The sequence below is a fragment of the Drosophila montana genome, unplaced genomic scaffold (genome assembly GCF_035044405.1).
Source record: "Drosophila montana isolate Dmon_TW-CO22-7 unplaced genomic scaffold, ASM3504440v1 contig_3240_1, whole genome shotgun sequence".
Lineage (NCBI taxonomy): Eukaryota > Metazoa > Arthropoda > Insecta > Diptera > Drosophilidae > Drosophila > Drosophila montana.
The window spans coordinates 642,928-669,315 of NW_026998122.1; the positions used below are offsets into that span (position 1 = coordinate 642,928).

General features: G+C 45.2%; 7 protein-coding genes across 16 annotated transcripts; 1 reads left to right on the forward strand and 6 right to left on the reverse strand.

Moving 5' to 3' along the window:
• Window positions 1-1,173: 1,173 nt before the first annotated feature.
• On the reverse strand, window positions 1,174-11,815 carry Iml1 (GATOR complex protein Iml1). Of its 10 annotated transcripts, none has more exons than XM_064690129.1 (20): window positions 11,652-11,813; window positions 11,271-11,584; window positions 10,138-11,210; window positions 9,475-10,058; window positions 9,288-9,422; window positions 6,829-6,966; window positions 5,106-5,544; window positions 4,867-5,041; window positions 4,613-4,810; window positions 4,314-4,385; window positions 3,600-3,664; window positions 3,002-3,121; window positions 2,740-2,946; window positions 2,583-2,680; window positions 2,357-2,524; window positions 2,137-2,297; window positions 1,915-2,080; window positions 1,745-1,857; window positions 1,627-1,682; window positions 1,174-1,570 (listed from the first exon to the last, which is right to left on the reverse strand). In XM_064690129.1, exons 1-20 carry the CDS (start codon window positions 11,701-11,703, stop codon window positions 1,228-1,230), a joined length of 4,677 nt encoding a protein of 1,558 aa, XP_064546199.1. In that variant the 5' UTR covers window positions 11,704-11,813; the 3' UTR covers window positions 1,174-1,227. The 10 variants fall into 10 exon arrangements, with proteins under 10 accessions (XP_064546199.1, XP_064546197.1, XP_064546198.1 ...); XM_064690127.1 differs by having other exon boundaries at window positions 3,600-3,667; XM_064690128.1 differs by lacking the exon at window positions 3,600-3,664 and adding an exon at window positions 3,998-4,062.
• Window positions 7,033-9,241, reverse strand: Ir62a (Ionotropic receptor 62a). Its single transcript, XM_064690138.1, has one exon. The coding sequence runs from the start codon at window positions 9,165-9,167 to the stop codon at window positions 7,380-7,382; it is 1,788 nt and encodes a 595-aa protein (XP_064546208.1). The 5' UTR covers window positions 9,168-9,241; the 3' UTR covers window positions 7,033-7,379.
• A 523-nt stretch (window positions 11,816-12,338) lies between the features above and the next one.
• On the reverse strand, window positions 12,339-13,915 carry LOC135433928 (protein phosphatase PTC7 homolog). Its single transcript, XM_064690229.1, has one exon. The coding sequence runs from the start codon at window positions 13,668-13,670 to the stop codon at window positions 12,735-12,737; it is 936 nt and encodes a 311-aa protein (XP_064546299.1). The 5' UTR covers window positions 13,671-13,915; the 3' UTR covers window positions 12,339-12,734.
• Window positions 13,916-14,244: 329 nt separating this feature from the next.
• Window positions 14,245-15,448, reverse strand: LOC135433930 (alpha-tocopherol transfer protein-like). Its single transcript, XM_064690230.1, has 2 exons — window positions 15,005-15,448; window positions 14,245-14,938 (listed from the first exon to the last, which is right to left on the reverse strand). Exons 1-2 carry the CDS (start codon window positions 15,307-15,309, stop codon window positions 14,317-14,319), a joined length of 927 nt encoding a protein of 308 aa, XP_064546300.1. The 5' UTR covers window positions 15,310-15,448; the 3' UTR covers window positions 14,245-14,316.
• Window positions 15,449-15,557: 109 nt separating this feature from the next.
• mRpS6 (mitochondrial ribosomal protein S6) lies at window positions 15,558-16,222 on the reverse strand. The gene is made up of 2 exons (XM_064690232.1): window positions 16,061-16,222; window positions 15,558-16,000 (listed from the first exon to the last, which is right to left on the reverse strand). Exons 1-2 carry the CDS (start codon window positions 16,103-16,105, stop codon window positions 15,602-15,604), a joined length of 444 nt encoding a protein of 147 aa, XP_064546302.1. The 5' UTR covers window positions 16,106-16,222; the 3' UTR covers window positions 15,558-15,601.
• A 175-nt stretch (window positions 16,223-16,397) lies between these two features.
• spd-2 (spindle defective 2) lies at window positions 16,398-20,334 on the reverse strand. Its single transcript, XM_064690234.1, has 6 exons — window positions 20,133-20,334; window positions 19,994-20,076; window positions 19,885-19,936; window positions 19,168-19,777; window positions 18,780-19,114; window positions 16,398-18,710 (listed from the first exon to the last, which is right to left on the reverse strand). Exons 1-6 carry the CDS (start codon window positions 20,215-20,217, stop codon window positions 16,426-16,428), a joined length of 3,450 nt encoding a protein of 1,149 aa, XP_064546304.1. The 5' UTR covers window positions 20,218-20,334; the 3' UTR covers window positions 16,398-16,425.
• Window positions 20,335-20,518: 184 nt separating this feature from the next.
• LOC135433927 (importin-4-like) lies at window positions 20,519-26,379 on the forward strand. Its single transcript, XM_064690228.1, has 8 exons — window positions 20,519-20,802; window positions 21,696-21,868; window positions 21,933-22,651; window positions 22,720-23,123; window positions 23,997-24,106; window positions 24,166-25,303; window positions 25,374-25,591; window positions 25,655-26,379. Exons 1-8 carry the CDS (start codon window positions 20,737-20,739, stop codon window positions 26,079-26,081), a joined length of 3,255 nt encoding a protein of 1,084 aa, XP_064546298.1. The 5' UTR covers window positions 20,519-20,736; the 3' UTR covers window positions 26,082-26,379.
• Window positions 26,380-26,388: the final 9 nt, after the last annotated feature.

The following is a 26,388-nucleotide window of genomic DNA, read 5'->3' on the forward strand; positions in this document are numbered from 1 at the left end:
CATGTTACAAAAAATTTACCTTATGTGATGAAGGTGCACGTTAAGACGACGTTTCGGGAAATTCCATCCGCACGATCCCATCCATCCCTCCTTAGTGGAAATGTGGGTTAAGGATTCGTTGGGTAACTTTTCGTGTTCAAATTTATTTCCAAAGCTCTATACGAAAAATCATTTGAGACGGGTTTCACACTTTTCGCAGAATCCAAGCTTCCTCGGTGGAAAACGCGTTTCAACGATTTTTAGGGCGAATTTTTTAAGTTTGCATATTTGTATATACATGTAATATTGTTTTGCATATATGCAAGCATGCATGCATGCGTACATGTATGAATACATGTCCGGATACCTACATAAACGCACACATACATACGTAAATACGTAAATACACACATACATACGTAAATACATACATACGTAAATACATAAATACATACATACATACATACATACATACATACATACATACATACATACATACATACATACATGCATGCATACATACATACATACATACATACATACATACATACATACATACATACATACATACATACATACATACATACATACATACATACATACATACATACATACATACATACATACTTACATACATACATACATACATACATACATACCTACATACATACATACATACATACATACATACATACATACATACATACATACATACATACATACATACATACATTCATACACACATTTAAGTAAGTGTAAAATAAAGCACCATAAAAAAAAACAAAAAAAAGCACCAGAAAAAAGCACCAAAAATAAGCACCAAAAAAAAAGCACCAAAAAAAAAACTCCACTACTGGCGATGCGTGAAAAACTGCAGAGCCTACTTGAATTCTTGAGAATCGAGGAGGAGAGCACTTGGTAGAAATTCGTTTTATTTAAATTTGCAGCACAGCGACAAATAAGCTTGGTCTGCGTTTGGCATTAGGAAACAAACATGCATGCATACATATGTACATACATAAATGCATGCATACATGCTTGCATACACTAACACACACACGCACACACATACATACATAAAACCATACACAAATATATAATATAATAAAATAAATAAAGTCTGAGGATATCATACGATTCGTATCTCAGGCTCAATTAGATGGATTCTTCCGAATCCAAAAATGTGGCTCGTGATTAATGAGAACATTAAAATCTTTAATAATCTTTAAACTACGTCTGGAACAAATGTTATATAATTTTTGGTTCATCGTTGTTGTTATTATTGTATTCAAATTTAAGAGACTTGCGTTTGAGCTCCTGTGAATGTGCCCAGAAGTTGGCCAAACGCTGATCACTGTTCGAGCAGAACTCACGGAAATCCTTCAACATTTTCAGCTGAAAAAGCTCACCATCGGCGGAGTTGTTGATGGTCAATGCTTTCCACTTTTTGTTGGGTATCATATGATTCCAGGCCCAGAGGAAGCCCACTTTCTTGGGCACATTCGTATTATTCGTATGCCCATAAACGCAGCGGGTGACGTTCGCCTCCTGGCGACTTGGTGACTCCACCTGAAATTTGTTGCTGGCACAGCTGAAAGACAGATGGGAATGAGGTCTTGTCCAGGATATGGTTCATATAGTATTTACCGTATGAGGGCGAACATATTGCCAGTGCAATGCACGTACTGGTATTCCTTGGGCAGCTGCAATAAAGTAAATCGGATCAGCAACAGCTCCAACATGTCCAGATTTGGGCAAAACTTACGTCTTTCTTTTGGGTGAACTTCTCCTCAAGCACACAGGGCATAAAACCAAATCTGGCCAAAATTGCCTCCTGCAGGAAGAGCATGCGATCTGCACGGCTGTCCTCGGGGAATTCTGCATTGAAGAAAGCAGTAAGTAATTAAGTAGAAAGATCAGGGCGGCTGTACAGACCATCAAAGAGGGCGGCTCCATTTGGCAAAAAGGTGACGCACAGTGGAATGAATATGGGACCACGCAACGGATCCGACTTCTCTGTAAATGGCTCGGCCATGGGATCAGCCGGTACGGAGACCAGCTGATAGCCACAATGATTCGCCTTGCGCATCCAGCCCGAGATCTACAAAGATAACCATATTAACAATGGGCATCAAGAGCTTATGCACCAGTAGTTACCAAGTCTGACACAATGGGTCCTGACGAGGTGACCCATTCAACGACCAGCTCAAAGGCAAATCCTGGCTGCATGACCGTGTGATGCTTCACATGACCCCACTCCATGCGATCGCTCTTCTGATTGACATCAATCTCCAAATGCGACTTGCGACAAACGCGTTCTGCAAGCAAATAAATGTATTTCAGTCATAATAATTTTAATGGCCAACTAAGTACTCACTGCTCTTGCAGTATTCCCGCCAGGATTGCGGGGCGGGCGTCTCCCGCAAAAAGTTCGGCACATTTGTGGGCGCCGGCTCGTCGTGCCACAGAAAGCTGCAGCCCTGCAGCTCAATCTCCAGCCACTCGTTGACAAAGGCGCTGTAATCGTTGAGCGGCGGCGCGTAATCTGTTTGGATGCAACATGTGGGATTAGTTGTTGGCTGCTGCGCGCTGGTTTAACTCACCCTTGGCATTCCTGTCCTGCTGCACCACATAGTAGAAGACAAAGCCAGGCACAATGGGCTGATTCCAGTCGCCGGAGGCGTGGCAAATCATGCGCTCCCTGCGAAAGAAAACAAATTTATTAGCCTGGGCCGCTGGTTAAAGCCATCAACAACTCACTTCCGCATGGCCTCCAGCAGATCCAACGGATGGCGACCATTGGTCAGACGCGCCTTCAACCACATCAGCGCATCGTAGGAGATGAAGGTGCAGGAGGGCAACGATTGGGTTTGTGTGAAAAAGCCAACGCCGTTAACTGGATGCTTCATGGCCTCAAACATCTCCGCGAGCGTTGCATTTGCGCTGAATTTGATGTCCACGGGGAAGCTAAGGAAGCGATACTAATTAACAAGGGTATGGCACTAGGGGATTGGTCGCTTACCCATCATCCTGATCGTCACGTGGCACAACTGCCGAGGCTGCAGCTGCAGCTGTTGCCGCATCCGTGCCGGGAAGGATGCGTGAAATGCGACTCGGGTCCGGCTTCGGGCGTGCATTGATGCTGTGATGGGAGGTTTACGATTAATAAAGCTTAACAATTGCAAACGCTTAGTAACCGTGGCCGTGGACTGGTTGTGGGAGGAAAAGGAGTGAATCTGAATGTGTGTACGAATTACAAGTGCAGGTTTCTTTCTCAATTACAATTTTGCAAACCAATTGTAACGGTGTGGTGAGTATACGCAAATGATGAACTTGTGGTGAGTTGTCGTGAATAATGTGCGGGTGTTTAGAAATGTCAATATTTGTGCAAATGTAGATTATTCGTTCTCTCTCTTAAATAGGGTGGTGAGTTTTCGCAAATAATGTATGTGGGAGTGTGTGAAATGTAAAAATTTCTGCAAAATAGCAAATGTAGTATACCGCTCTCTTTCTCCCACTCGCTTAAAATTTGGGAAATCAATTATCAAAAGAGTGGGGAGTTTTGTTTGTTGGGAACAGGATGGGTACAACTAGGATAAATACGCTAGATTTTAACAAACCTTTGCTGTGGTGGGTTTAATAGATTATGATTCTTTTCAGTGATTCTAGGTGTGGGTGTGTCATGCTGCTGAAAGCCAAATACCAAATTAAATAGTAATAAGGAAAAAAAATAAAGAGCCGAGGCATTAAATCGCAATACAAAATATAAGTATATATATATAAGTAAAATACACTACAAGCTAAGTGCACAAACAACATAGAAGAGCTACAAAATCAGTCACCAAGTTGTTGAAAGAGTACAGCGGGGCAGGGTAGGGGGCGTTACAACAAAAAAAAGCTCAGCTCGCAGGCGCATTAACACGTATACAGATGCAAATCACTGTGTGTGTGTGTGTGTGTGTATGACGAGTGTATATGTGTGTGTGTGTTCTTTTGTATTTGGATACGATATAAAAACCTGGGTCTCTTCTCCGGCAGGCGATTGCTGCCGACGCGCTCACGGAACGGTGAATTTGTGAGTCCCTGCAGGGACGAGTTGCAGTTGCGCAGTACACAGGCAGAGAGGTTGGCGTTGAGAGGGGGCAGGCGAGACGGAAGACATTGAAGAAGATTAAAAATATGATGAGCAACAACGCGTTTAAATAATAATATTATGAAACTAAAAGCGTGCGCAAATCGAACACAAAAAGGACAAAATCGAAACAAAATGTGCGCAGCGGCAAAAAACAAATTGAAGATTCGAAGAATAATATGTATGTAGTTAGATAGATAACCTGGTTGAGAGGCCTGGATATAATGCTCGTACTGTGTCGTCGCTTGGTTAGGCTGTGGGTGGTCGGGCTATCCTGTAAATGTAAATTATGTTAAGCGGTAAGCACTACAATAACATTTGCATAAACGAATGTAAGTGACAACAGCTCTGTTAATACTGCCAATGGTGTAACTAAAATTGGAACTGGAACTAGAAATCGATTAACGATCGATAACAACATTTGAATCAAAAGAAACAATAACAAACTAAACAAAAATTGGAAACTATATGTATATGTATGTAAATTCTTGGACAGCTTACGCGCGCTTTGCGGCAAATCTGCCGCTTTAATTTGCTGACATTCTCGATTAGCCGAATGAAATCCTCAATCTGCTCGCGCGTATTGTCCACCACGGCATCCGTGAAGATATCGCATCGCTGACAGCCGAAGCTGACGATCTTATTGACCATGCTCTCGCGTGGCAGCAGATACATGCGAAAACGCCAGTACTTGAGGCTCTGCAAGAGGCAGGTAGAAGGGTGAATGCTACTGCAGCGTGGATCACAATGCTTACCTCCATAAGTGGATAGTCGACATCGCCGCGCGTGCATATATATAGATCCATGTGATTCCAGCTAAAGTTCTCCAACTTTTCCGTCGTGAAATTAACGCCAGAGATCTCATAGGTCTCATGCTGTGGCGCATGGAAACGATAGCGGTAATCCACATTGATGGGTGGATAGGGATGCCTAAAGGAATCGAAAAGGTATTTACAAACAGTAGAAAATTATTTCTTTTTATTAATCAACTCACCTGGGCCTGTAGCCAGTTACAGTGATAACCGAACCGCTCAGCGAGATCTTGTGAAAGATGCGACCAATCGACAACAGATACTCCCTGTTCAATTCGCAGGACGTCTTCACCGGCAGCACTGCGGATGTGGTTTGATTGCTGCCAGGAGCACAGCTGCCGCTGGCTGAGCAGCAGCTGGTGGAGCTGGGCTGTTTCTCCTCGACGACAATCAGCTGAAAGCCCTGGGCCAGACGTTGTGAGACAATCTCCTTGCACACCTCTTCCGTGGACAGGGGCTTGCGGTAGACGGCGCGACTCTTGGCATAGTCCAGATTCACATCATCCGGCAGCAGCGTATAGTCCGAGATGACATAGTCATTGTGCAGCGAACGCTTGTCCGGAAAATAGTCCGTGGTGATGGGCAGACAGGCGGGTATGGACAGGGATTTCCAGTCGACGCCTGAAAGTGGCAGCAGTAGATAAGAAGCAAACAAAGCAGCGGACGCCGCAGCGTGCAGTGGGCAGAGGGTGTTTAAGAAGGTACGCAAATAGAAAAAGCCAACGCCGATACGAGATACGATAGTTATATATACTATATATATATATATATATAGAAATCTTGTATAAAGATAATATATAGTTACACAATTTCAAATCGCTTAAGCTATATTTAGAACCAGTTGCTCCAAGTGTACGAAAATTAAGACCAGCTTTGAAATGTTTTTGTATTAATTTGTTCATTTTTAAGGATTTTGGTGGTCAACAATTATAAAGGCAGGTGCGTGCGTGCAGTGGGCAGTGAGCGTGGCTGAAAAGCATGCGAACATTACGAAGATAACAAAAAGTAAATGCTGCTGCATGCCACATGCAACGTGAGGATACAAAACACACCCCTCAACCACCTGGGCTCAATTGTGGATGGATGTGCACAGGTATTATGTGGATATACCAGGATAACTAGCTACATGGAATTGGTGAGCGTGTCGGGTGGCGAGGGGGGGGTTAATGATAAGCACTAATTATATGCTTCGACCATGAAATGCTGTCGGTGGAACCGTTGCGTTTACGGATGTGCTATATGTACAGGCGGCAAAGCTACAGTTATGTATCTAGAAATAAATCTAATTGTTAAATCATTTTCATGGTTGTATGCCTTAAATCGGACAGACAAGAAATTTTAGTTTTTTTTTTTTCAAATCTCATCAATTAAATGTTTTCAAATATTATGAATTAAAAAAATATTTCTCAATTTTAAGCATCAAATGCATTGAATAATTTTAGGTTTAAATTATTGTCGTAGTTTAAAGTTCTAATGATTGTACAAAAAATTGAATAAGTAAGTCTTTCCTAACCTAACAATTATCGATTATCGATATACTAGAAAATTATCGATAAATAAGTTTTAGATCTTTTGATCCTTAGCGTTTCACGCTTTCTCCTCATCTATTTTTCCAATCATGGCCTTTTACGGTTTATTAGTATTAACTAAGAGTCGATAATTGGTTGCCAGCGATAACATACAACATAAATAGCAACTACGAGGTGCTTCAGTCAAAATTATGTGCAAATTCTACACATTTAAACAAAACTAACTACATTTTTCTAGCAAAAACTACTGTGTATAACGTGTATGTGAGTATGTGAGATGAGTGTATATGTGTATGTGTGTGCGTGTGTGTGTGCGTGTGTGTGTGTGTGTTGGGATGCATTGCTTTGTACAAAATTGTGATTATTTTTGCCAAACCTATGATGATTTTTCCTTTGCCGACCGCCTCTGTTGTAGCCTCAAGCCGTGATCTTCCAAAATTATTATGTTCACTTTCGACAATTGGTTTCATATGTTTGCCTGTCGTATTCCCAAAATTTAGCGCAGTCCCGTTTTCTAAAACGTTACCGTTACACGGTTTGCCGATGATATCGATGTCAATACCAGTCGATTGTTATTACGGTGAATTTTCGATTTTTGAGGTTACGTTCGTTTTTGATCCAATTGGGGGGGGTTTTTTTTTTGTTGTTGTTGTCGTTGATTGCCACAGAGTTTTTTTGATGAATTGGTGGAGTAGCGGGATACATATACACATACATATACATATATATAGGTACACATATATATATGTATATATTCAGTTAATGGATATCAAATTTGTTGTCAATTTTCGTCGATAACAATACGGTGTGGTATAAATTGTGTTAAGAAATGAGAGATATATCCAAAAATACATAAGTTAATTAGTTGAGATTAAAATTACTCGAAATGCCTTAAAAACTATTAAATGCGGTTAGTAGCAGCTACTTTTACAGGACAAACTCCAAAAGAAACGCGCCGAGGCCAACGAGCAGCCCAATCAGATATAGATACACAACGGACGACAGCAGATTGAGGGCCAATGGACGGACCTCGTGCATCTGCTCGAAATGCTCAACGCTGGCGAAATCACGGACATAGCCCAGCTGCTTGGCCCGATGATAGTAGACTCTGCGCCATTTCTCCGGCAAGCCGGCCTCGTGGACATGCAGCTCGAACTGATGCAGCGGCTCCAGGAAATGTGATCCAATGCGCAGCTGAAACTGTGCGGGAAACGTGCCATAGCAGAGCGAAGATAGCCAGAAACGTTTGTGCTTCAGATAGCGCTGTTGAAGGCTCAGAAATCTCCAGCGGAGCGTGCTTATGGGATAGATATAGCCGGCGCTCATCTCCACGCGTTGGGCATAGAAATCGTTATCGTTCGTAAAGTAAAACTGGCGTCGAAATTGCTCCTCGTGTCCGAAGACGGACACAATGGTATTGACATCGCCGGGCAGCACCAGTATGGGATAGGGCAGCCGGAGTAGTTCCAGGAGCGTGACACTTGGCTTGGGGCTGAGCGAGACCGTCAGCAACGATGTTAACTTGGTGGCATACAGCTGGACAATGATGAAGGCGGCAAAGACAAAGACGCCAAACAACAGCAGGCAGCGCGCAAATCTGGACCAGCACATGTTTGTATACACGGCAGCATAATGGCCGCCTTGGCTGCCGGGCACGCCCAGCAGCGACCACAGATGCAAGCTGGGCAGCTGCGGCATCAGGCGTCGCTTCAGATAACGCATCAGCAGCACCAAAAGCAACATTATCAGCAGGCCAAGCCACACGGTCGGCTGCAGCGGCAGAATCACGTAGAGACTGCGCGGAAAGGGCGCAGCGATCGGCAGCATAAAACAGCGCGGCACGACCGCATACGGATAGGAGTAGTCCACGGAGTTGGTTGGTTGCAATGTCGTAAACTGATGCGGGCTCAGCTCGGCGCGCTGCTCCGCCACCAGCTGAACCAGAGCCTGCATATTGATGTTGTTCGAGCCATTGATATACAGTGGATACAGCTCCAGGCAAACGTTCAGATGACGCATCAGTTCGCGCAACAAGGTGCCTCCAGCGCCGTCCAGCTGCAGCTGATGTGGCGCAGTTGGATACCAGAACGTCGCCGGCACGTCCAGCTGCACGGGCACACGCAGCTTGTAGCCCATAAAATCACGTCGATTGGGTGGCGGAAAGAGCGAGCCTGCGTCCTGAGTTGCGCTCAGTTCCAGCACACGCAGCGTGGGATACGGATCCATGTGGTAGAGACGCCGCTGAGCCACCATAACCAAGGCAGAGCGAAATCCCTGCTGCCACAGGTACTCAAAGAAGCTCCTTAGGTTTGCTCGTGTCTCATCCCGTCGTAGCAGGAAGAAGGTCTTGCAGTAGCGACGCCCACGTGCGCGCTCCGCCTGCAGCTCGATTACGGCATCTCTGGAGTCACGGGCAAAGATCACAAATAGCGTTTGCTCGTGCGTCAAGCTGCTAAACAGCCCGGCTGAATTTTCCGTTGATATGAGCTTGGGCAGCAGCCGGAAATAGTTGTGCTCTTGGTGCATCGCAAGATGCAGTGCATCCTGAAATCCTGCACCAGTGGCGTCTGCGCTGTGCACTATGCTGATGGCCTGCAGCTGATGCACGCGTCCAATGCGTTCCAAGAACTGCGCCATATTCGTGGCATTCCCAACTAGCTGCAGCTGGAGCTGGAGCAGCAGCAATAGTGGCAACATGCTGCCCGAAAAAGCCATAAAGACAACTGCAACTGGCTGCAGTCGCAGTTGCTTACCCGCCCCGCGATAAGATCTTCAACAAATCCCACACACAGTTGTGAATTAGTAGCTAAATAAAAATGAGTTCAGCAAACATACCCGTGGTAATTGCTGGCGTCCATTCCTGCTCCCCTGTGGCACCCCACAGATAAGACTTGGCCTGGGTGGCAGTCAGATTGGGCACATTGGCAGCGGTCGCGGCATTCACGAGCGAAGTGTTGCGCCTCTTGAAAACTGTAGAAACGGGAGTTATCAATATAGTTGGGCTAACTTTAAGGCTACTCACAATCGGATTTCTCCTCGCCCATGGCAAAGTTTTGCGAGCTGAACGACTTGCTCTGGCTGATCAGTGAGTGATTCGACAACTGATCATATTGCTCCTCCTGATCATTATTATTATTGTTGTTGTTGCTGTTGCTGCTGTTGGAGTGCTGCAGCTGGCGATTGTAGCTGACCGCGGGCACAGCCTTGGCGGGCACCGCTTGATAATGATGCTGCTGTATCAGCACGCCGGTCGGTCCCTTGGGAAAGATGTGCGTCCAACGACGTCGATTGGAGGTCAACTTGATGGTCACATGTGAGGGATCAAAGGGATTGATGAGCGCCCGGCCCGGACGCACAATTGGCGCAATGCTGACAATGGCTCGCCGTGCATTCTTCTCTGAGGCCAGCGACTCGGACAAGTTGGCGGTGTCTGTCAGCGTGGCCAGCATGCCCGAGGTGCCGTGATGTATGTCCGGATCGGACATTTTGCGCCGCAAACTGGGTATCTTAGTGGGCGTCAGATTCTCCCAGTCATTGTTGCGATATGCATATGTCTCAAAGCTGGGCACCGATGTCTTCTTGGCGCGCACCACGCGCTGCAGGGAGCTGCAAATATTGAAAGAATAATCAGTTGACTTGGTTGTAGATAATAATCTAGAATGTATATACTTTATAAGATTCTTACCATGTGCTCTGCGCGGGCAGCGGCTGAAAGATTTGCTCATCGTATGCATCATAGTCGAAGAGGGAGTTGTGTATGTACTCCGACTGATTGCAGCTTAGAAAGTTGCGTTCATTCTCCTCCACATCGGTCTCATCGACAACAGACAGAAGCGGCAGCTTAATGCGTGGAATAAAACTGGAATAGGCAATCTTCTTGTTGGTGGAGTAGAAACTCAGGTTGATCCAATGCGGCAGCGAGTAGTCATCCGCCGAGGTCAGCGTTGTGTCCTTGTTGTGGAATTTAAGGAGCGGCACAGCATGCAGCGGCTGCTCACCCACGCACACCAGATCGCTGCCGACGCCATTGTCGATGATGCGCTGTTTGGTTATGTTGGTTAGCTCTCGGTCCACGGAGAAAACGCCCACGCCGGGCGTAATCACGACGGACAGTTGGCCGGTGCGATCGAAGGTGCGATCCAGATAATGCTTCTCAAAAGTATTCAACGATATATTGAGCACTTCCAGAAAGTTGCCTTGCGTGGCCGTTGAGTTCGTAGCCAGAGGTATGCGCATATTCTGGCGCTCATGATAGCGCAGCACCGTCTCCTGATAGGAAGTGAAGAGCTTGCGCAGCTGCGCTAGCACCGTGCACCAATCATCGTTACGCTCGTTCTGTATGGCGACGCGGTAAAAGTCCTCGTAGTAGCGACCCTTGTAGTCCTGCTGCAGGCAGTCACGCATATGCGGGGGAAACTCATCCAGGCTCTTGGCCGCATAGAAGGTGCGCGAGAAAAGTACAATGGTCACCTCGTGATTGCAGCCCAGCTTCTTCCACTTCTGAAAGAGCTCTGTGAGAAAGCCGTTGACAGCCTTCTCAAAGTACAGATCGCCGTGTATATCAAAGTCCCACATTTCCGAAGACATTTGCAGAAAGAGATAAACCATCGAGGTGCTGCTGCGGAACACGATCTTGGTGTCGTCTGTGATGACGCCACTGGCGACGCGCTCGCCCTGCGACCACATCTCATAGACCTGGCAGCGTATCTGCATGTCATTGTAGTCGATCTTTTTGTTCACGTACACACAGGTATTTGTCTAAGGGGCAGGAAGAGGGCACGTTTATTTAGGCCTATTTGTCACTTTTCAGACACTCACCAGATAAGTCTTCAGTCGCCACATTTCCGAGCGGCCCATGTACTGATCCTTAAAGGTAATCTCTATGGAGTCGAGGGCAACGTCCGCGGGATTCACAATGCGCATTACGACATTGGAATAGGAGCGCATCTTGAAAGCTATGGCTATGCACGACTCTATGCTTATCACATTGCGCCCCGTTTTGCTCTGCTCGTTCAATTCGGTTATTTGTAGCAACAAATGGGTGCCGTTCTCATCATCCGGTGCATAGATCTCTACTACATCGCCAACTTTGGCCGTTGGATGATCCTGTGGATTCAGCACCAAGTCGGCATCTGCACACGCACAAATCCATATTAACAGCTTTTTAATGGCATTATATTTAATGTTTACTTCTCTTACCGTATGACTTATTGCAGCCCCTCGTGTGCGTGTTTAATTTGAAGAGCTTCATTTTAATATTTATTGTTAAATTGAATTTTCATTTTCTTTAAGGCTCCATTTGCTATGAAAAAGTTTTTCGCTCTGCTTCTTTGTTGTTTTTTTAGCTTTTGTTTTGGTGCGCTTCGTGTTGAGTGTTGGCTAACGACGCGTTTTGGCGCAACAGCTGTCGCCACCGCGTTAGTGATGTGCGCGTCACTCACGATATTGATTCGCACAAGGACTGCGTAATATAATTCGTGAGCGGATGAATACTAGAATGATGTCTAAAAATAGAATACCTAAATATATATACACATATATACACTGACCAAATGCAATCGAAGTTGGAAAAAGCAACCTTTAGCCTCGATACATACAAAAATAGCTTGAACGACCTTTGCACCCCCTTTGCTCTACTTACATTTATGCATATTTTCAGCAGTCATGGAATAATTAAAAATTCTTTTATATTGATTAATTTCAATGAATATTTTTTGTTTTTTATTAAATCGCAATATCAGTGAGTACATTTGACTAACAGTTCGTCGGACAGTTGCCTGGATATAATCCTCAGTTCAATAATTGCAAAGCTTTTGCATTTTAACTTCCCACAATTTTTAAATGTTTTTGGGGTGTGGGTATATATTATGTACGCATGTATGTATGTATGTATGTAAGTAATGTATGTCGCATTTAATAATTGATTAGAACTCGTAACCGTTGCTATTGACGACAACGATCATTTCGGCTGATAATATTTTCGTTTTCAAAGCGCATCTACTTATACATTATATATATATGGTTCAAGGCATTTTGTATACGCTTTAGACTTGGATTAATTGTTGGGGTCGCCTCGCCAGGATGCGTCGATAAGTCGATTAGTATGTGTATGAGTGGGCGTGGTCGTGGGTATATGTAACTAACAATTGAAGTGTCTGTCTGTCTGTCCTCACAATCTCAACATGCAGCTTAAACATATAGACAAAACTCACTCCTAAAACTAAACGAGTACAAACTACAAAATTAATTACATTTAATAACTAGGGATTAGGACGACTTAGTTCACATCGCCACGGTGGCGAGCACCACAGTTATGTCATCGGGCTTGCCGCCGCGCGCCTGTATATTGTTGCGTCGAGCGCTGATGGCGAATGGCGAGAGGAATTCGCTGTTTAGGGAGAGGGTGCGGGCCATCAGGGCCAGCGTGTTGGCCGTCATTTGCAGCTTGACCGGATCCCGTTCGCCCTCGACGTCGCGCAGCACCTGCAGCATCAGATCCTCGGGCACATTGTCGAAGACACCGTCGGTGGCGATCAGTATGACATCACCCTCCTTGACGGGAAAGCTCATTGTGTCCGCCGATTCGGGACTATCGCTGAGCACATTGGACCCATGGCCGGGCGGCGGCAGGGATAATTGAAACGGCGTATTGAAGTAGTGCTGTTGCTCCTCCGACTTATGCACAATCTCGCCCTTGCGCACCACCATGAAACCGCTATCCCCAATATTCGCCGTGTGCACCGTGCTCGTCTCCCGATTCAGGATAAGCACACACGCCGTGCTGCTGCCAAGTATGGGCTTCTTTTGCTCCATTAGCTCGCAGTAGCTGTAGGCAAGCAGGTTGACAGGTCGTTGCGGATTGAAGTGGGTGCAGCGCACCAGACGCTCGCATGTGCGCATGAGGAACGATGAAAACTCGCCCGGGTCGATGCCGTAGCTGCGCCAGCCGCCGACGCCATCGGCCACGCCCATCACATCCGCGGACTCTGTGGATGCCTTAAACCACGAGTCTTCGCCGTATTTGCCAGGCTTATATTTGTGTCGCAGATTGTCCTTGGCAAAGCCACAAACCACCGAAACGAATCGGGGCCGAGATCGATTTGGTGTTGGCTTTGCAGCACCTTTGGTTGTGGCACCCGATGCCGAGTCGAGCAGCGTTGAGAAGCTGCTACGCAACGCCCGTGATATTAAACGCGATGTCCAATTAAGCGAATGCATCTTTGCAACGCAAAATACTCTACAAACGCGTGCTCGAAATTATGGGATACTCGTTTAGGTACACATATAGATATCGATTTAACACAGTGTTGGTTGATTCGTTAACTCTGACTAATTTGTTGGCATCCACAACCGCTTTTGGCCAGTTGCAAGCCACAAATTTACCTAAATTTACGTCCCAATTAAATAAAAAATACAACTACGACAGAGTTATGTGATACACTTTTTTCCTTAAGTCAGTCACACATACGTCATGACACACAGGGATGTTAATTAACAGATTACCGACTTAACATTAACATTTGAACTGCTATCAACAGTAGGCAGTGGTCGGTACTTGAATTTTTTGGCTTCGCAGCAAATTATAACACATTATATCACAAATTTAACCAAGAACTATGCAACAAAATATATTATGTTAACATCATATTTGCTGTTAAACGCTGTTTTTTTCCATACGTCAAAGTCACATGGGGTAGAACTGTCAATTTGTCCACTTCACTATCGATATTTTCGATTATTAATCGTCAAAATAGATGTCGGAATTTTTTAAAATTTTAAATCACAATATACATTGGTTTCAGGAAATAGACGTCCATTTGTTTTATAAAATTCTCAATGCTTACGTTTTAACAAGAAATAATTCCTAATCTACATTTAACTTTCTAAATGAGCCCTCTGTACCGTAAAGGCTATCAAAATCAATTGGATTACCTGGACGCAGTTTTTCGTCAGTGCCATATTGGGCATTAGCTTTAAAGTAATCCCTATATTGATCAAACTTTTTCTCCATATCCGCTACAATTTCTTCAATGGACCCATTCTCACCACCATACTCCTTGGGTAGATATTTCAAAGGTACATGTTCGATTAATGATTCCACTTTAGCGTGAACAAAGAGTCTTTCCTGTTGCTTTTTGGACATCATTGGTTTAATCATATTGAACACAGTCTCGAAACCAGGAATCGTGTTCACAAAATGCTGAGCCTTCGGCCTCATAGGAAATGCCTCCTCACTAAACACTGTCATCTTTTTTGCCAGTCCGGGGGTCATTTGGAACATATGCGCTGCCGTTGCGGACTTCATATCCATAATGAAAACTACTCCATTAATTATGGCGGTATCATCATCCATTAGTCCAATTTCCTGCATAACTTGTCCGACACGCATTACGTCTAAAATGTTATATTTATCAGTAGGAGTAACACCCATTCTAAATATGCCTATGCGGGCTCCATTAAATGTGTTGGGTAGGTAGATTATTGGTCTAAATATGACAGAATAAAGATTACCTAGTGACCTTTATAAGTGACCGCTATTATAGGTTAGTTACCCCATTCGATGAATGTCTCGTAGCTTGGGATCGTCCACATCAGTTACGCTAAAAAGTTCTGGATATTTGGTACGCAACGTGTAAAACTTATCCAGTTTCGATTTGGTTTTCTCCAGGCTGTACTTGCAGCCCCGCAGGAAACCTACTAAGAATTGATCATCTATGCGTGGATTAAGATGAGGCTGCTGCCTGATCCAAGTCTTCAGTGCCTCCAGGTCAGCTTCAATGCGATCAGGATCCTCGTTTAGGCGCTCCTTAGCAGTTGCTTGCAGTTCCGCAGAGATTGCACGTATTTGGGGTGCCATTTTAACTGTTCTGCCTCAACGATTGACTATTGGACTAAGACTATTTATAAGTACGTTCGCAGGCGCTGTAAGTTATGGCTGATTTGATTACGACTGTTTATCAATTTGTGATAACATTAATTGTGTACCATAAAATCAATAAAGACCTATCGTTGTGAACTTGCCTGATAAACTAAATATTTCATCAACGAGCTCAAGCAGTTCATAATGCCTAAGTATTCATAGGAACTAGATGTACTAAGACAATGTTGGACAGTTCACAATGTTTTTATTATTGGAACCTTCTTTAGGTCTACTTCTGGAAGGGATAATAGTCCAGTCCTGAGTTGTAGTTATATTTTGGTTTCTGTTTCCTTTTAGCTATATCAATAATCTCCTGTACATCCTTGCGATAGGCCGGCGGCAGCATTTCCTCATGCAATGTGCACTTGTACTCCTCTGGTTCTTCCACCTTGAAGATGTGTCTGCGTATTATATCGATGTCTCGGCCGAACTCCTCTTTGAGATCCGACAGTTTTGTGGGCGCCGTGTCGAACATAATGGTAAAGTGGGTTGCTTCCCGGTGTACAACACCATGTTCGCTTACTTTGAATGGCAAGGCACGTGTTCCGAGGTTTTCAAACTTTCGAATAATGCCGCCTTTATCGAAAATTGCTTCAGCTGTGCGCTTTATAACTGATATCAATTCCGGCTACAAGAAAACGCACATTTTTTTATTTACTTTACATAACAAGTGCATTCTTGTACAAACCCGCGGAAGCTGCCGCAGCACCAGCGCCAATTCATAGGAAGGCATATTATATGCCTACGTCAACTAAAAGCAAAGCTTTTATTGCACTGCCAAGTTATCTTTGTTGTTATTAAGAAATTAAATTAACCAAACCAAATCACCGCAAGTAAAAATTTGTTTTGGTGAATGCGAGTAGTGTGACCAGCTCAAAGTACGGCAAAAATACCTGAATATACCAAAAGAAGTTCCACACTTTTGTGGCATACTTTTCCGTTGTGCAGTTAAATAACTTTAAAAATTCGTTTCTAAAATAGCTATTTATAAAACATGACAAGCAAATGAAAATTAAAAAATACAATTAATCTCACAAAACGGTAAATATAAATTCAAACTTTAAAAGTAACGGGCACATTAATACGTTCATTTTCCATGGACACCTCGACGAGGAGCTGCATTTGATTTTTAAGTATTTCACGGCTTGGTGTGCGCAGTGGCCGCACCAGGACCTCCACCTGACCACCATCGGGTGCCACATAACATTCGCTGGGTGTAATGTGCAGCAAATTTGCCACATTACAGTTCAACTCAATATATTGCCGTGAGCTGAAGCTGTTCCTAATGAAAAGCTTGACTCCGTCTATGGCATTCCCACCGCTGGACAAATCAAGCTCAATGGCCTCCGGCTCCACTGACCAGTTGCGATCCAGCGGCTGCTGCTCAATGGCCGAAGTAGTATCTGCCTCATGTAGCTCATCAACGGGCTCCAGCATATTGCTGGGCGTCGGCGAATTAGCGGCGCACACAGTACGAAATAGCACCGTCTCCTCGGCGTCTGGCAAACACAGATGCGAAGTTTCAGCAGATTCGTCAAAGTCGCGATTCAGGGTCAGAGCCACATCAATAATGCGGACCACCGTCACCAGATCGAGTATAAACTCAGCCGGCTCGTTCAGCATGGCCAAGCTGCGAATGGATTGCTCACCCGGAAAACGGCACAAGATGTTGTCTAGCATGGATGAGGTCAGCTGCTCCCGCTGCTCGCCAGTCATGCGCTGCACTAGGGCACGCATGCGCTGGCGGTTGGGTTCATCGCCGCAAAAGATTCGCATATTTGCCAGTGTCTGTACCTGCGACGTCTTCTTCAGTATGTTCTTGATGTCCTCGCGATTGGGTCGAAAGACAATTTCCACCACAGCTTCACTGTGCGGCGGCAGAATAATCTTGCTGGGACGCACCTCGAAGGCGGCATTAAGGCGCGGCTTCAAAAACACCGTCGAATCAATTGTGATGCCCGCAAAGGCTGTCAGCGGTCCCTTATTGTAGAACTTGAAGCTGGCAGTCAGCGGGCCCGAGGCCAGCTCGCATACATTGCCGACGGTAAGGAAGCTGGCGCCGACCGGTCCCTTAAGTAGTCCCTGTATAGTAATGGAGGCGTTACCACCGTAACCGTACAACGGTATTTCCATTCCCGGCTGCTGGCAATTGTTGGCGCCAAAGGGCGCATAGAACGAGAGCGCACCAATGGCTGCGCCGCTAACCGTCGGGCAGAAGGTGATGCCTATGCTACGGCATTCCATGGACTGTAAGGTAATGGAGTTTCCATCGCCGCTGACCAGCTGAAAGCCTGGTCCCTGTATGCACAGTCGCACCACCAGACGCTTGTCGGACGTGTTCTTGATCTGCATGGACTTGCGTACATCTGTGCGCAGTTTGGTGCTACCCCAGCATAGGCTCGTATGGGTCACCTTCAGGGGCAGTAGTTTTCCATCGCGATGACTGAACTCGCTGGAGTTGGAGCAACGCGAAGTGCTGCGTGGCGCTGCGTTTATTTGGGTGCCATTGCCAACCTTGCGTAATGCATTGAAACCACTTGTGGAGCTGGCCTCGCTGGGAGCTGGCGAGGTGTTGGCTCTGCGTACTGCACCGGAGCCGATAAGCAGAAGACGACGCTCCGAATTTGTTGTGCTGTCCAGCAGCGGCGAGGACAGACAGCTGCGCGGCGACGATAACGGCGACACATGACGCAAATTGGCGGCAGAAACGCTTTGGCCCAAATTTGGTGATATGCCAAAGTCACATTCGCTGGACGATGGCACCGCATCGCAGCCATCCAGACGCGTGGAACAGAACGAGTTTTGATTGCTTATAGCGGGCAGAGTTAGATTGCGTTTCTTGTTAACCGGCGTCTTATCCTCGTCTGCATCCCCATCCTCATCGGTGGTGGGCAGTGGCTGCACGCCATCACTGCTCGTTGGACTGACGTTTCGTTGGGAATGCGGAGATTTGGTGCGGCGCATATGACGTCCAGGGGACTTCACCGGTGTCGAGGGCCATTCATCTATGTCGGCATCGTGATCATGATCAAGATCATCGCTAGCCGTCACCAGTATATTGGGCTGGCTTGGCATGAAGTCTGCCAGTGGACTCAGCGGCTGGCGCTTTTTTGTTGACGCCATGCTATTCTGCAGCTGCTGAAAGTCAGTCGAATTCAAAAGCGAATCTGTAAAGCTCATTGTGTCCGTGAGCTTGGAACGGGACTTGGATTTGCACAGCGTGTCGTCGCTATGCTCATTCTCCTTGTCTTCGTCGTCGGGATCATACCCATAGCCACGGGCCCGCAATCTATTGACAACATCGCCAACGGAGGTGTCCGAATTCATGTCCAGGTTGCCTATTAAATCAAAACCAATTTATGATATTTATCTGCAATCTCTCTTTAGGCTTTACTGTATCTACTTACGCAAGGCTTCATCGATGGCTGACAAGCTGAGCAGCTCCGAGCTAGTTGGCTGCTTCTTTGTTTCTGCCTGCAGTGCCTTGTTGAACTTGTCCTGTTGCATCTTCTTCATCAGATTGCGCTCCATCTTGGCGCTTTCGATCTTTGTATATGTTTTGTTATCGATTTGTGGCGTTTTCTCGCCTGCACTGCTTACCGTTGTGTTGTGCTGGTCGACCAGAGCCTCGCCTGGTTGCATCTTGTCGCGACTCGCTCTGCCCACAATGAATGATAAGTTCTCCGAACGCATCTGAAAGTAGTTGCCCAGCGAAAAGTTGGGGTCTCCGGCAATAACCGAGCTGCAAAGTTGCACTGTCATAATCGTTTCTTAAATGGAACACATTCAACTTACTTGGACACAGAGGTCTCAATTTCTGGCGTTTGTGGCGGCGCGGAAATCTTTTGCAATGCCTGTTTACTAAGCGTTGCCGCTGGCACGGCTGCAAATTCTTGCGCCCACGATATCTCGCCCATCACAAGTTGGGACTGCATCATTTCAGCTGGAGCAAAACTCTCGTCAAAGCCCTGACCAGTGGCGGAGCCGAACGAAATCCCCGAGCCGCCATTAAGGCTCGCGTTACTCAGGTCCGCAGTGCGCGGCAAACTGCGCGAGCAACTAAACGAATCGCTGAGGCTGCTGCTGCTTGTGAATTCAGTGGCAGGCATGTGCTCCAGCCGCTTGGCAAATTGCACACGGGCCCTCTCCACAAAGGAGGACTTCAGAATGTCCGCCACAGAGATAACGCTGCTCTTTCTGGACGATTCATTCTTACCGCTTTTGCATAACGTTGAGCGGCCCGTAATCTCGGCCGGCTCAAAGAATATGTTTGTGCCCGCGGGTGCAGGAGTCGCCATCAAAACGGAGCCACTGGAGTTGAGGTCAATGGTTTCCTCAGTGATCAGATCGGATATGTTTGTGCTGTTTTCGCCGCGACTAGACGCAACGCTAACACGATTGCTGGCTGCAAAACGATGTATAAAATATTTTGTGCCTCAATAGTGAGCTTGCACTTACGCTTAGCCTTGTTGCCTCCTGGAGCAGTATAATTCCTCTCCTCAAATGCATAGCTGGAGCGTGGCCGTGGTTTTTCCAGCGTCTCCAATGCCTTAAGTCTTCCCGCCTGAAATTTCAAAGCGCGCGTTTTTTTTCTATCCACAAATATAAGTCACTTGCTTACCCTGAGTCGCTCCTGGATATTCAATGATTCCCTGCTCGTATTTGCACTGCCGCTCTTACTCATGCCGGACATGTCCCCGAAAACTAAACATTTAAAATAATATGTAGTTGGAACAGCTGTTGATATGCACAATATTTACCTCTGAGGTTCTCCATGCTAAGTATGCCCAAGGAGTTTTGATCTCTCTGACTGTTACCGCTATGGTTCCTAGCACTTTTATCCATTTAACGCACAACAATAACAAACAATTAAGGCACAAAACAATAAATTTTGGTTAGTAATAAGAAAACGCGCGTCGTTAGCGTTCAAAATGGTGCTCGTGACTCACGACGCAGCTGTGCACAGAACTGGTCACACTTTCCGATGTGTTTTTTTTTGTTATCGTTTTTTCAGTATAATAATATCGAAGCTATGTTAAAAACTTTTGTTTTTAATTTTAAGCTATTTAACAAAGTAGGCAGCTCAATATGTATGTCATATGCCAAAATTAAAAACATATCTATTAAGTGTGAGTATTGTCAGTCTTTAAACAAGTCAAAACTGCATATATTATATATTTGTTGTAGCCCTGTCAGTTTGAAAACGTGGTGCTGTTGTGCTTTTCAGCCCTAGCCCACCACACCACACTTTTTCGCAAATATTCGCCAACAGTCGTTTCGGGCTCGTGCTTCGGCGGCATATTGAATAAGTGCTCCTTGGATTTTTGCTGTGCGAGGCCAATTGATTTTAAACAGCATTAAAAAATGGACGCTGTGTTGGATCAAATCATCGCCGGCTTATTGTGTACGGACACTGAACGCATACGTCAGGTAAGCTACCGGCATATTAATTGCACGCACAAACAACTCCTTTAAACCAGAATAAAAGTATGCCGACGCCTATAAAGGCGCCCATTTGCCAAATGTCATCAACTGTCTCCATTTTGCTTTTAAAGTACCTTGGCACGTGTGTATACAATGGAATGGGCGATAGAATTCCCTTAGTTATTATTCGCTTAAATATGTATCGGAAATAGTTATACCATGTGCACATTTTGATACTAGACACATTCCTATACATACATATATACATATATTGTATATTTATACTCTGTTCGCAGAGTAAAAAATAGTATATTGCCGTCGGCGCAGTTGGAAGCAATATGTTGAAACTAGGGATTGGCATGTTGGAATATAAACCACGCTTGGTATATATATATCCACGCTAAAAAGGTGTCTGACAAACCCCGCAAATATGTATGTACGAAAATTTGCCAATAAGGTTACAAGGGATTAGTGTTGCTAACTGTCGGAAAGTACCTGAATTCAATGTTAAAAATCGCAGAAATAGTTGAATTAGCTTTCTCAAGCACTCTTTGGCGGTAAAAAGGTCATAAGGATGCTAAAAACAAGCTAAATTAATTAATCATTTCAAATTTCCGGTTAACGATCTCTGAAAATAGCGGAAGTGGCAATAATGCCTGAAAATAGCAACATCGATGGTTTTCTCACCACCAACGCCACAACCAAGAAGTACAGGGTATTGCGCAGTCGGTTGCACTGGGCATTTTCTTGTTGTTTATGTGTGCAATGTCTATGATTCAAACCACGCTGTTTGCACATCCAAATACATATACATACACATGAATATACATATTTGCCGGCTATTAATTAATTTATGTGTAAAATCACATGTGTCTGATCTATTAAATTCTTGTTGCTAGGCGACCAATGAGCTGGGCAAGGCTTACGAAAATCCGGACACACTGCCGGCACTATGTCAGATAGTTGTGTCACCGCGGGAGCCGCAAGTGCGCCAATTTGCCGCAGTGCTGCTGAACAAGCGGCTCCAGAAGCTGCGCAACTGGCAAATGGTCCCAGCCGAGCAGAAGGAAAGGTAAGAAGCAGCAGCGCGTTATTGCGAATAAAAAAGGGGTTGATTTAAATTGCAATCTTTGCAGCATTAAGACCGGCATGCTGCAGGTATTGATTGCCGAAAAGGAAAAGTCAGTGAAGAATGCAATTGCCCAGTTTATTGGCTCCTTGGTGCGTCACGAGGAGGAGAAGAAAGACTCGTGGCTGACGGAACTGTTGAACTTCATCTTTAGCCGCTGCAGTGTGGATGATCCCACGGAGAGTGAGCTGGGCTCCTCGATATTTGCCACTCTTACCGATGCGGCTCCCGATCAATTTGTCAGTCACATGGACTCCATTTGCCAGATGTTTGCCGCTGTTCTTATGTCCGCAGAGGCCAAGGGTAATCTGGCCACGCCTACTGTCGCAAACATAACCATGGGCATGAGCTATCTGATGCCGTTCGTGAGCGGTCACACGAGCGCCGAGCAGACAGTGCTTAAGGTTTTGCCGCTCATCATCAAGACAGTCTTTGCCTTTGCGCAGAAAGGTGATGAGCAGGAGTTCTCCATAGTTTTCGATGTCATTGACAGCATTGCCGAGTACGTGCCAAAGCTGCTTAATAACAATGTTAAGCCTCTTATGGAATTCTGCCTCGAAACGGCTAACAATAAGCAAATCGATGACTCCATACGCGTCCAGGTGGTCACGTTTATTGGCCGTGTGGTGCGCATCAAGAAGAAGGCGATTGTCAAACAGAAGCTGCTCGAGCCTATAATATCCGTCATATTTGAGATGATGTGCTGCGAAACGGAACTGGATGACGGTAAGACAAAGTCTTGCACGCTCTAATTGACATTTTCATGATACATATTTTTTTTTTGGCGTACGCAGATGAGCTATTTACGGGCGAGAGCAGCAACAGCCCGGTAACAGCGGCCACACAAACCCTCGATTTACTGGCCATTAATATGTCAGCGGAGAGGCTGATACCGCCATTGCTGCAGCTGCTCGAACCGGCATTGCAGAATCCGGATCCTTTGCGGCGTCGTGCTGCCTTCCTTTGCATTGCTGTCATCGCCGAGGGCTGCTCGGAGGCCATTTGCTCCAAGTATTTGGAAGTCATGTTGAATATCGTGAAGAGCGGCATTGCCGACAATTCGCCAATCGTGCGCATTGCCAGCTTCTTTGCGCTGGGCCAGTTCTCAGAGCATCTGCAGCCGGAAATATCGAAGTTTGCTCCACAAATTTTGCCAGTGCTATTTGATTTTCTGCAGCAGCTGGTGATTGAGCTGAAGGTAAGCTCATCACGGCTAATATCTATAGTCTACATGATAATTATCTTATTTTGTTTGTGCTGCGTCCAAAAGGCTGAGCAAAACGGCAACGGCAACGAGCCGAATCCCGTACCCGGCAAAGATACCATTCAGTACATAAATCAGCTCCAAATTAAACGCAAATCAGTTCTCACCAAATACAGGGTGCTTTTCTCTCAATTCAAATTCCTAGCTCTTAATCAATACTTCATTTTTATTGCACACTTCATCTCACTGTAAATGTATTGCCTGTTGTGGAATTGTTTTTGTACCCTTGCAGAGGGACATGTAATTTTGTATATATTTTTGATCAGTGATGTTGCTCTGTACTTTTTGTATGTGTGTTTGTTATGCAAAAGGTTTTTTTTTTGTAACTCGCCAATTAGTATCTTCATTATGCTGCTTCTCACCCTCATATGATCACAAGCTTTTCATATGCATATGATAATCCGGTCTGATGTTGATGTTTTATATAGCGGAGTCCTTAAGCCTATGTCTGCAAGGGTATTTATTCTTCGGCAACCCGAAGATAAGTAACTGTTGTTTCTTGTTTATATTGTTTCTCGTATTGCCGCAACTTAATATTGTAGTTGAGGATAGAGAAAAGTTTATTTCCAAACACTTTGCCAGCGTGCTTATTCCCTTATATCGAAGATGCTTCGGTTATTTGTTATTCCCATAACTATTAAATATACATTGTAAAACTTAAGATATCAATTGAGCATCGGGTATCAGAGATTAAATACGCAAGTATTTACGGACAGCACTTGTTTTGAAGCATGCTCTCACACCCCAGCACAATAAGACTGTAATCAAGCTTATTCGGCTATATCTTTTATTTGAACCATTTTGCAGAGTGGCAATCCGGAACCGAAGCACACTGACCGCATGTTTTACGCTTTGGAAACGTACTGCCAGAATCTGGAAGAGGATATTGTGCCACATTTGCCTCTATTGATGAATCGGTAAGAAATATATGATTTGGTGCCATTTAAGTTTCCTTTTTAATTTCACATTTTTGCAGTCTTTTCGATACGCTGGATCCCCAGAATTCGGTGCATCTGCGTGTGCTGGCCCTGTCGGCTATCTCGGCGACAGCTTTAGCTGCCAAGGAGAATTTAATGCCATATTTTCCAAAAATTGTTGAAATACTGCAGATTTATTTGGTAAAGGAATGCGCCGATGACATGAAGGAGCTGCGCAACGAGGCTATTGATACGCTGGCTTCCATAACACGTGTTGTGGGCAAAGATAACTTTATACCCCTGGCCAATGATACGATGGCCTACTGCCTTATGATGTTGGACGAAGGGCCCAACGATCCGGACTTTAGACGCGCGATCTACAATCTAATGGGCGCCCTGTCCATTGTGGTTAACGAGAGCATGTCGACTGTGTTTCCCAAAATCATTGATCGCCTTATCGAATCGGTTATATCTACGGATGATATGCTTCCAAATGAGGATGACGCTGCCGGTAACAATTTGTTCCCCGAAGAGCCGCCCACTGAAAATGACATTGATCTGGATAACACAGACGACGAGGATGACGATGATGATGATGGTTATCAGGTGGAGAATGACTTTGTATATGAAAAGGAGGAGGCCATACTCGCCCTCAAGGAATTTGCCGTTAACACCGGCAGCGCCTTTGCTCCATATCTGCAGATATCTTTCGAGAACGTGTACAAGGTGATTGAGCATCCCCAGGAAAATGTACGCAAGTCTGCCGTTGAGGCTATCTGCTCGTTTGTGATCGCACTTCACAAAATGGGCGATGGTGAGGGTGTTAAGCGCGCCTGCTTGATTATCATGCCCAAGTTCGCCCATATGATCCGCAACGATGAGGAACAGGGCGTGGTCATACATTTGCTTGACACGCTGAGCGAACTGTTCATTGAAGTGAAGACTACTGCGGTGCCCACGCAGGAAATTGCCGACTTGATCTTTGCTTGCATCAAAGATGTCCTGAACAATAAAATGGCTTGCCAGTTTAATGAGCCAACCGGCGGCGGTGACGAGGACGATGCCGAGGATAGTGAATTTGACGAATTGCTTTTGGAGAATGCTGGCAATCTGTTGCCAGCGTTTGGCAAAGCCCTAGCACCAGATGTATTCTCCATGTACTTTGGACGCGTCTATCAGTACTACTTAAACAAGCTGGTATGTCACGGATCATCCAAATATATCCATATCCTAATTAAATTAACATATCCTTTCGATTGCTTTGCAGAACAAGGCCAAGCGAAATGATTTGAGTGAACAGCGCACTTTTGTGTATGGCGCTCTGGCCGACTCTTTCCAATCGCTGGGTAACTGTGTTGTCACCTACTTTGATACTCTGTGCCCCATTTTTGTCGATGGCGTAAATGACCCCGAACCAAAGGCGCGCCAGAATTGCTATTTTGGACTGGGCGAGCTGGTTTTGTGCGCCGAGGAAAAATCTTTTGAGTGAGTCGCCACATATAAGAACTGCCACGAATTTAGATACTAATGAATCTGCATTTTTATCAGTTCCTTCCAGGTCATTCTGCAAGCTCTCTCGGGTGCCATTGCTTCGGAGACAAATGCCCCAGCCCTGGACAATATTTGCGGTGCCGTTTCCCGTCTGATCGTGACCAATCATAATATTGTGCCTTTGGCGCAAGTGTTGCCTGTTTTACTGTCGCATTTGCCACTGCGTGAGGATACGGACGAGAACGATATGGTGCACAAAGCCTTCCGTGTACTGTACATGCATGCACGTCCGACTATTATTGACTACCTTGAACAGATCCTGAAGATCACAATAGACGTATTATACAAGGAGCAAATGCCCGACGGAGATAGCAAAATCAGCGCGCTTGCCTTCCTTGCGGAAATACGTGAACAGTATCCAGACCAGTTCAACAACGTGGCCAACTCGAGTCAAGAGGTCTTCAACTATCTCCAGACTCTGTAAACCTACAGACCCTCAAATTGATAATCATTTGGGCGCAACCAATTAGTTATCCAAGTTATCCACATACATATGCCGTCACACTTTTTTAAACGAATGAAGATGCTGGCTTTCTAACTGAACGGGCGAGAAAGCGCAAGCAAAGCTTGATGAATTCCAATGCACTCAGAAAAAGAAATTTATATATATTTTAAATGGTTTCCTAGCGAAAAGGACAATTGTCTTAACTTGTTATTGCGCAAAAACGTGAATGTATGAATAGCGAATAGTCTGAAATAAATATACGAAAAATAAACACTAACACACGTTG